The 10,899-nt window shown below is 36.3% G+C and overlaps 1 protein-coding gene across 1 annotated transcript; it reads right to left on the reverse strand.

Moving 5' to 3' along the window:
* Positions 1–2,292: 2,292 nt before the first annotated feature.
* Positions 2,293–10,468, reverse strand: HMGN5 (high mobility group nucleosome binding domain 5). Its single transcript, XM_070502657.1, has 6 exons — positions 10,230–10,468; positions 8,450–8,479; positions 7,859–7,888; positions 7,260–7,313; positions 5,027–5,158; positions 2,293–3,668 (listed from the first exon to the last, which is right to left on the reverse strand). The coding sequence occupies exons 1-6, from the start codon at positions 10,242–10,244 to the stop codon at positions 2,871–2,873; spliced, it is 1,059 nt and encodes a 352-aa protein (XP_070358758.1). The 5' UTR covers positions 10,245–10,468; the 3' UTR covers positions 2,293–2,870.
* Between the last annotated feature and the right edge of the window lie 431 nt (positions 10,469–10,899).

Consider the following 10,899-nt stretch of genomic DNA (forward strand, 5'->3'; position numbering starts at 1 on the left):
GCTAGGAAGTGAGGGGTCTAGGCAAGGTGCTTAGAAGTTTAACCAGCCCTTTTAGGTTGATTTTTATTACTGTAGCACTGTAGTTAAGTTTTGAGACAAGCTATCACATGGTGCAGGGCCTGCCAGCCCTGGTAAAGAAGTAGAGTCAGAGGTCTGTGCTTTGAAACTGGACTTCTGAATTTGTGCTATTTCCTTTTTTATTCTTAACATTTGTGAAGCCTTTTTAAAGCCAGGCAAATTAAACAAGAAAAAAGAAATAAAGGCACCCAAATTCGAAAGAAAGAAGTAAAATGATCTCTATTTGCAGATGACATGATCTTCTAACTAGAAAACTCTGAAGAATCCACAAAATACCTATTAAAACTAATAAATGATTTCAGCAAAGTTGCAGGATACAAGATCAATATTCAAAAATTAGTTGTATTTCTATACACTAGCAAAGAACAATCCAAAATGGAAATCAAGAAAACAATTCCATTTACAGCATCAGAAAGGATAAAATACTTAGAAATAAATTTAATCAAGGTAGTGCAAGACTTTTACACCAAGAACTGCAAAATACTGCTGAAAGATACTAAAGAGACCCTAAATAAATGGAAAGACATTACGTGTTCATGGATTGGAAGGCAATTTTGTTAATATGGCAATATTCCCCAAATTGATGTGCATATTTATTGTGATCCCTAGCAAAACTCCAACTGCCTTTTTTTTTTTTTTTCAGAAATGGACAAGCTGATCCTAAAATGCATATGTAATTGTAAGGGACCCTAAACAACCAAGAACAAAGTTGGAGGACACATACTTTCTAATGTCAAAACTTACCACAATGCTACAGTAATCAAAAGTGTGGCACTGACATAAAGATAGACATACAGATCAATGGTATAGAATTGAGAGTTCAGAAATAAATGCATACAACCAAGGTCCATTGATTATTGAAGAGTGCCAATACCATCCAATGGGAAAATAGTCTTTTCAAGAAATGGTGCTTGGACAAATGGACAAGTACATGTAAGTGAATAAAGTTAGACTCCTACTTCACACCATATACAAAATTTAACTCAACATGAATCAAAGACCTAAGTGTAAGAGATAAAACATAAAAGTCTTAAGATATGTGGTATACATCTTTGTGACCTGGAGTTTGGTACTAGATTCTTAGATATGGCACCAAAAACACAAGCAACAAAAAAAAGTAGATAGATTAGACATAATCAAAATTAAAACCTTTTGTACATCAAAGAACACTATCGAGGAAGTGAAAAGACAACCCATAGAATGGGAGAAAATTTTTGCAAACATTATATCTGATAAGGGACTTGCATCTAAAACTCAATGCTAAAAAGGACAACCCAAGCAAAAAATGGTCAAAGGATTTGTTAGACATTTCTCCAAAGAAGATATACAAATGGCCAATTAGCACATGAGAAGATGCCCAACATCATTAGGGAAGTACAAATCGAAATCACCATGATTTTGATCACCCCCAAATCACTCCACTAGGACGACTATAATAAAAAGACAAGACAATAACAAATGTTGGCAAGGATGTGGAGAAATTAGAACCCTCGTACATGGCTGGTGAGAATATAAAATGCTGAAGTCACTTTGGAAAGCAGTTTGGAATTTCCTCAAAAGGTTAAACATGGAATTATTATAGGATCCACTGGTTGCATTCCTTGATTTATACCAAGGAGAAATAAAAACATATATGCACACAAAAACTTGTACATGAATGTTCAAAGCAGCATTATTCATAATTGACAAAACCTGGAAACAACTCAAACGCCCATCAACAAACAATGTAGTATATCACCGCAATATAATATTATTCAGCCATAAAAAGGAATGAAGTAATGATATATGCTACAACATGGATGAACCGGAAAACATGCTAAATGGAAGAAGCCACAAAAGGCCGCATACTGCGTGATATATGAAATATCCAGAATAGGCAAATCCATAGAAAAAGAAAGCAAATTAGTGGTTGCCAGGGACCAGTGGGTGGGGAGGGGGTTTGGGAGAGAATAGAGAGAGACTGCTAATAGGTACTTTGTTTCTTATTCGAGTGATGAAAATGTTCTGGAATGAGATAGTGGTGATGGTTGCACAACATTGAGAATATACTAAAAGCCACTGACCTGTACATTTTGAAATGGTTAAAATGGTGAATTTTGTGTTGTGTTAACTTTATCTCAGTGCAAAAAATTTTAAAAATGCTTTCATGAACATCACAATAGAAAAAAAATCAAGCATTATAATGTTTCATTAACTACATCTTCAAACTACAATCATCTTTGAAGATAATTTTTATTAAGATAAATCCAAAAAACTTTTGTGGATACACATATAATCAGAACCGCCCTTCTGAAATAAACATTTGTATTTCTTTTAGAAATGGAATTACAATTTTTTCCCAAGCTAATAATAAAGTTATATTTGGGAAAGATAATTCTAACTCTTAGCATCACAGGAAAATAGTTCACCTTCTTTATAAAAGCAACCTAGAGAACCACAAGAATGTTGGAGGGAACTTTTACTTCTGGGATCTCTCCACTTTGTGAAATTATCACATATAGGAGTAAAATTAAAATTAAAATATTTAACACATAACTTACACAAAAGGGAATTCACTGACAAAGTCAAAAGCATATTTTTTCTATATATTCCACTATTATAATCACAAAATTTATAGATAAAGTTTTCATGTTAGGAACTTTGTGGATAATATTCATTATGAAGATGTTCTGAAATGAAATTGAGCTAAAGAAAAGCTGTATTTATAAAATATTTGATAAAAATATTCCTCTCTATTAACATTAAAACATGGAGGTACATCTTACCAAATTATGAAATTATATAGGGCAGCTTCAAACAATACTCTGAGACTCTTTTTTTTCATCTTCTTTTCTGACCTCTTCTTTTTCAGCTATTTCTTTTCCAACTTCAGCCTTGTTTTCATCTTCCTTTCCATCTTTCCCATCTCCTTTTCCACTTTCTTCTTTTCCGTGTTCCTCTTTTCCATCTTCTTTCTCTTTCCCATCTTCCTCTTCATTCCCGTCTTCATCTTCTTTTCCATTTTCTTCTTTTCCATCTTCATCTTCTTTTCCATCTTCCTCCCCGTTTCCATCTTCTTCCTCTTTTCCATCTTCCTCCTCATTTCCACCTTTATCCTCTTTTCCACCTTTATCCTCTTTTCCATCTTCATTCTCCTTTCCATCTCCTTTCTCTTTTTTGTCTTCTCCTTGTTTTTCACCTTCTCCTTTCCCTTTTCCATCTTCATCCTCTTTTTTATTTCCTTTCTCTTTTTCATCTTTTTCTTCTTTGCCATCTTCTCCTTTCCCTTTTCCATCTTCACCGTCTTTTTCGCCTGCTTTCTCTTTTTCATCTTCTTCCTCTTTTCCACCTTCTGCTTTCTCTTTTCCATCTTCTGCTTTCTCTTTTCCATCTTTATCCTCTGCTCCCTCTTCTTTCCCTTTCATGTCCTCCTTTCCATCTTCTCCTTTCTCTTCTTCCTTATTTTGATCTTCTCCATCTCCTTTCTGATCTTCTTTTTCATCTGCTTTCCCTTCTGCTGCCACTACTTCTTTCTTTTCTTCTCCCTCTTCTTTGACATCTTCAATTTTTTCTTCTTTTATTTCCTCAAGTTCTTTTTCAGGAGCTGGTGCCTATATGTACAGAGAAAAAAACAAGATTACATTTGTAAATTTAGAACTGTTTCCTCTAAATATTTAGACAGGATTATATCTACTTTATGGAAATAATAATACTTCATTTACAAGAAAGTATTTTTTTGTGGAAAATGCCTTCTAAATGTCACATGATAAGGAAAACATTCTAAGAAGTAAGATTAATTAAAATATCTCCATACAAACATGCACAAATAGATATTTGGAACAATAAATTGAGGAAAACTTACTCATATAAATGATTTGCTACCAATATGAGGAAATGGAGTAAATACAGAAAAAAATGCCATTATTCTATATCAGTAATTCTCGATGAGTAGCATGCATATAAACAAAATACATTCCTTGAAGAAATAATAAATTTTTTTCTATAATGGTAAGATTTAGGTTTTCTTTATAAAAAGTTACCTGAAAAGTCTTTTACTAGATATCGTAGGATGAGTTACGAAAGATTTTTCCTATACGCAGAGGCTTGGTTTATAGACTATGCACTATATTCCATTTTCAGTATTTTACTACAATACCTAAAAATGCGGTATGCATTAAATATGCAAAGAAAGACCTATTAGAAACATTTACATAATGATTTTTTTTTTGCAATCTGCAGGAGGAAAAAAGAATTATATGGTCTGGGAAAGGGATTTACAAATAGCCCATGTGCTCACAAAATGAATAGACAATTGATCTGTATTTAATAAGAGAGTCATTATTTACTACTAAGTCATAATCACCAGCATTGTTCTATTAATAGCAATGTCAACCCACTACTCTCAATACCCATACCGGTAAATTCTCATATTTGAAATTTCTTTTCTTTCTTTTCCACTTAGACACTATTATACTATATGCTATAAGCTGAATGTTCATGTCCCCTATAATTCATATGCTGACACCTAATCCCCACTGTCATGGTATTTGGACATGGGGTTTATGGGAGGTGATTAGGTCCTAAGGGTAGAGCTCTCATGAATGGGATTAGTGTCCTTATAAAAGAAACTCCAGAGAGCTCTCTGGCCCTTTCCTCCATGTCAGGACACAGCAAGAAGGCTGCCATCTATAAATCAGGATGCAGATCCTCACCAGACATCAAAAATGCTGGCACCTCGATCTTGGACTTCCCAGCCTCCAGAACTGTGAGAAATAAATTTCTGTTGTTTATAAGCCACCAGTTTGTGGTACTTTGTTATATCAGCCTGAACAGACTAAGATACTATAGAACCACTACTTTCTCATTTAATGTTTCTCAACTATTAAACCATAAGGCAAATAAGATTTCTTTCAGTTGTGCCCCTTGTTAAAGTTTCAAATGGACAAAATCTGTTAATATTGTAAGATACCTCTATAATTTTGGCTTCTCCATTTTCATTGTTGTATTCTTCTTTAATAATTTCTTCTTTCTTGGTTTCAGCTATTGCTTTGGCACCTGCATCTGTGTTTTTTTCCATCATATCATTTTTTGTCTTAATTTTCTGTCCAGCAACACAAAATAATAAAAATAAATATACAATTCAACTGGTGCATTGATTAAATGGCCTAAGTTATTTTACCAGCTATGTACTAATTTATGGAAAAGTTGTAAAATACCTGTATAAACTTAATGTCAACAAAATTATCACTTGACACTTTTAATTTCATTGTAAACTTGAAGAGGCATTAAAATAAATAATATTACCCTGATATAAATCGAAGAAATTTTCTTTCAGATGAGAAGCAGCAAGTTAGAATGTTGACCAGTGGCCATTCTGGGCCAACTGCCAGCATCGGGTTAGACTTCAATAAATTAACTTTGTTTGACTAGAGGGGGCAGTTTATCTTTGTCATGTCTAATAATTAGCAACAGGGTTTTGTTGATTGCAAAGCCTCAATTCGTAATAATTAAGAGAAATATTATGTTATTGAGAGCATCAATTTAATTATATTTGAAAGAGACCACTGGGGGACATAGGTGATACAGTGTTTGCATCTGCAAGTTTTGGAATGACTTGAATCATGATTGCTTTGCCAAGAAAGTGCTTTGCTTTAATGTGGATGTAGTAGAAAGAGCACTGGGTAAAGGGGACAGGAAACCTGTGCTTGAATTCTGGATCTGCTACCTACTTGATGTGATCTTGAGCAAAAGCATAAATCTCTTTAAGCTTGTTTTTTTAATAGGAAAAGGGGAGTAATACCATTTACCTCATAAGGACATTATAAAGAGTAAATGATAAAATATATGGGAAATTGCTTTAGAAACTGCAAAATGCAATATGGATATGTTATTATTCTTTTAATGCATGAGAAACCGCGAGCCAAGGAAGATTAAGTATTTTAAAGTCCAGGATTATAGAGTATCTGTTTTATTCTAGCACTATCTTCTATTTTTAAAGTAAATAAATAGTGTTTGCTATTTTAATAACCCATATATGGAGTACCTGATTTCAGAGAATAGTGACCTTGAAATGTGAAATAGAGAAAAAATAAAAACAAACTTTCTCTTCTGTTGTCACCTACTATTATTACTTACTATTATGACTAAAACTTCACTTGCCCTAGTTTTAGCAATATATTTTAATCAAGGACTTCAAAGCATTTTATGAACATGACTATAATTTAGTTTCTTCAACCACAAAATGATGAAATTAGATAATCTGTAATGTTTCTCCTAGTTTTAAGCTTTTATGATTTTGAGAATTTAACCAATTTTTAAAACATTAATCATACCGCAATAAAGCAGTTTAAAAAAAGAAATAAAATTGTATTATAGTCACCCACATTCACATATAAATAAATAAATAAATATATATATAGGGGAATTAGTGAACTTAATATTGAGACTATTTCTATTTCTAATGTCTTTAGCCACAACATCAGAGCATAGAAGCATATATGAAGTCAATTGTGTCCATTTAAAAGTACAGTATGTATCGGGGCAGCCCAGTGGCACAGCAGTTAAGTGCGCACGTTCGGCTACTAGGAGGCCTGGGGTTCGCCGGTTCGGATCCCGGTGCGGACACGGCACCGCTTGGCAAAAGCCATGCTGTGGTAGGCGCCCCCTATATAAAGTAGAGGAAGATGGGCACGGATGTTAGCTCAGGGCCAGTCTTCCTCAGCAAAAAGAGGAGGACTGGCAGCAGTTAGCTCAGGGCTGATCTTCCTCAAGAAAACAAAATGGAAATAAAAATAAAAGTACAGTATGTGAAAGCACTTTTCGAACTTTAAAGTATTATCAAATCTTAGTTACTACAATTATTACAAAGCACCATTTTTGTTACTATAGTTTACACCTTTTGCTTTCCTAGGAATATCAATATTGTGACTATATGATGTCAAAAGCATGTACATTTTACAGGTTTATCCAACTAAAATTTGTTCTGTCTCTTCCTAATGAAAATATCAAAACACAGTGGACAATCACAGAACATGAACAAATATTCCCTATTCAAAGGGCTTACATGTACCATATGGTGTAATGTAATATATTACTAACCGAACAGAAAATAAAGAAAGTAAAATGATAAGCTGCATGCTTTCCCAAAAAATTGTTTCTGAAGAAAAGCAATTTTCTTGCAACATTGCATGTTGAATATTTACCCTTGGAGTTGATGTTCTTTTGGGCTTCAACTCTGGAGTAGTGGGCACAGGCATCTGCATCAAAAAACACAAGTCATGGCAGAGAAAGACAAACACAATATGATTTCGCTCATATGTGGAAGATGAACAAACACATGGATAAAGAGAACATATTAGTGGTTGCCAGAGGGGAAGGAGGTGGGAGGAGGGCGAAAGGGGCACATACGCATGGTGACGGACAAAAACTAGACTATTGGTGGTAAGCATGATGCAGTCTATACAGAAACTGATATATAATAATGAACACCTAAAATTACACAATGTTATAAACCAATATGACCTCAATAAAATAATTAAAAAGGAATACAAGTCATGGGGGAGAAAAGGAAGAAATGATAATAGAAGAAAGATTACTAACAATTAAATCCAACCTCTCAATGAAAATAAGTAGGTATAGTTCAAATTCAGCACTAGGAATGAAACATTTCCTTGGTGTGAAAGTTCTTTCTTAAAACATCAAAAATAAATTTTGCATTAAATAACTAGTATTGTCTATGATTCCCTGAACTTTGAAATTACCTTTTACAATACATGGGCCACTTTTTAAAAAGACTACTTACAGCAGACAGTCTGGCTGATCTTCTCTTAGGCTATAAGTGAAAAAAAAGAATCAGTTAAGAGAATTATGGATACACAAAACTGGATTATTTATATTGTGGTGAAAACATGTAGTGTAACACTACATAAATATTGCCATTAAAGAAGTAACTGTGAACTCGATTAGAAAATATCGTAGTAGAAATATAAGTTTTGATTTTTCTTGCCTCTGGACCTTTCATACAGCTTAAGGGAAAAAAATCTCAAATTAAATTAAACTTCAACTGCTACGCTAAATGAGCGCAATGGCTAGTAATGAGGAACATATTGAGAAATGAAAATATAGCCCCCTCTTGCAAACTGACAAAGGAATTCTTTTGATTAAAGGAAGAAGCTCTCTCCAGATCTTAACAAGCACAATAATGTCTTAAATTCCAAGAAATTTGGAGTTTTCAATACCTACTATATTTCTGAGAGAGCTCACTGGCATACCATATTGGTACTCACGTGGTATTAATACACTAAAAAGCATCTACTTTTTAGCTGCTTGTGTGTCTCAGGTTTATAAAATGAGTGGACTTTTTCGCACAGATTCTAAAACCAAAGAAACTCACCTCCTGCTTAATATCACCTTGACCTGCAGCCTGTACAGAGGAGAAAACCACATAGAAATGAGATCATCGATACAAACATATAAATCAGAAAATATTGCTTATGGATTACAGTTGCAATATAACTGCTTATGACTTTTTTCCTGGATTCCCACTCAAGTAGCCACGTGTTATTTCCTAGCAGCATGTAACATACTGCTGTCTACCAACGTGCAAATGTGCACCAACATGTAAATGCATTCTCAAGACATGTTTCACAACTGATAGTTAATTTCATCCTCTTGTGTAAATTGCATCTCCTAAAAACAAACCTTTTTAATTTTAAAATCCACCTGCTGTAGCCAGTGTTAAAGCCAAAAAAGCATGGAGGCGGGCAGAATGAAGGCGGAGCTTCATGTAATTCCCTGCCTGTTTTGCCTTATGTTCGACATACAATTATACTTATCTGACCCTCTCTACTGACTCTGGACTACTCTCCCCTTCAAGTTCTGCATACAAGAACTACAACCCCCACAATGCTTTGGAGGGGACCTCTTTGTTACAACGTCAATGCGTTATTCTGAGGAGCCAGCCGCGGATTTTAAAACTTCCCGCCACTACCTGCTGCAAGGTTGTTGTCAGCTCTGTAAAATAGCAAGACCCATTGCACAAGCCTAGAAAAGTGCAGCGGCGGGAAGCTCAGGAAGGGAAGGGGGATGGTGATCAGAAACCACTGCTTTCCGTATCTGAGCAGCCCTTTAGCCTGGGAATTTTCAAGCTATTGCACGATTCTTACAGCTCCAGAGAACCGGGGAGTTTCGGTCTTATTCATATGTTCTAGAAATAGGGAAGGCGGAAGGATAAATAGGAATAATATCAAAAAAATCATAACGCCTTACATTAGCACAGTGTTTTACAATTTTATCAAGCAACGAAATAGCGCTCTATTTCACTTCTTAGGGACCCTCCCCCCCAAAAAAACAAAACAGACAAACGCCTAGCGTGAATTTATTTCCCGTCTAAGAGGGGCGCCACAAATTTTGAAGCGAAGGTTTGCAGAAGACCTGCACAAGCCCTTGAATAGCTCAGATCAATTCTGCATGTCTAAATAGTGAACAAATCCATGCTACCCAACATCACCAATAGTTTATCTGACGCAGTTCTATCATCTTTCCGCCTTTAGAGAACTTGGAGAGCCCCAGATTTCTCAGGTCTAAAGTTGTTCATTACAGAGGTGAATCTCTCCCTTCTCTAGGACAGTTTGAAGTCTGCGCCGCCTAATGGCACAGGATTACCACTGCATAGCCATCTGGCATGACAAGAAGTGGAGGAGGGAAGGGGAAAAAAAAGGAAAAAGAAAACGGGAAGAACAAAGGCAAATACAGGAGAAAGCCTTGGCTTTCGTTCCTCCGAACAGGACGGTTCCCAGAGAAAAGCTGGAGGCTTAGGAGGAAATTGGTGCCTGGAACTGTGGTTGGGAGAAGTGTTCTCCAATAGGGTAAGCGGAGGAAGGGGGGTGGGGTAGGAAGCGACAGCACAGCGCTATGGCTGTTTGTAATTCAGCATGGAGACACCTCTCAAGCGATTCTTTCCCTTAAACAAAACAAGCCAAAAGTGAACTAACTACTAGTTGCATGCGAGACCATCCTAAACCTTACACCGACGGTTCTTTGCCTTTCCCTCCCCTTCCATTCAGTACATCACAAAATCGAACTAGAAGCCAAAATGCTTAAAAAAAATCTCTGCCGATTAGGAAATATGTGTTTCAGTCGCAATCCCCCCTCTACCTTCGCATTTCACTTACCTTTCTTTTGGGCATTGTTGCAGTTCTCTAAAGGAGATCTTAACAGTCAGCAGAAAAAAAAGCCGAAAGCAGTCTCTGCCCGACTGCTCGGAGAGCAACTGAGTTTTCAATGAACTAATTGCAGTACGACCTGTACTTGCTTCCAAAAAAAAAAATCCCTCGTTATTGGCAACATTAAACACACCAAGACGCAACCAAACTACGTGAATGGTTAGCAGGAGTGGGAGCCAGATTGGAATGACAGGCTGTCAGGCCAATACGGGGTGGTGGCCAGCCCAGGGGGTGTGGCCCACGAACTAGCCCGAAGCCCTCGTACGCTGCCCGCTCCGACCGCTGCTAGGGTGGAGGAGCGCGCGGACTTAGTAGACGCAAAGTGCTCAAGCATAGAACCGGCGGGAAAGCGGAGTTTTCTTAATAGGGTTTTTTTTTCTATGTTGTAATGACAGGCGAAAGTCACTGCAGTTCCTTCCTCTACAGTCTCCAAAGGCCCCACTTTTACTTCTTCCCAGGGGGTAAAGTGTTTTTGAGCCCGGGTTGAGGCTAGGCTCCAGCCTTTCCATTCTGCTTTTGGCAGGAGGATGGAGACGAACTGAGGGGAGCACTCATTCAGAAAGTAGAAAAGAGTGGAGCTTTTTCTCTGGTTGTGGGAACTTCCCACCAAAGCAGGACT

This window comes from Equus asinus, chromosome X (genome assembly GCF_041296235.1).
Source record: "Equus asinus isolate D_3611 breed Donkey chromosome X, EquAss-T2T_v2, whole genome shotgun sequence".
NCBI lineage: Eukaryota > Metazoa > Chordata > Mammalia > Perissodactyla > Equidae > Equus > Equus asinus.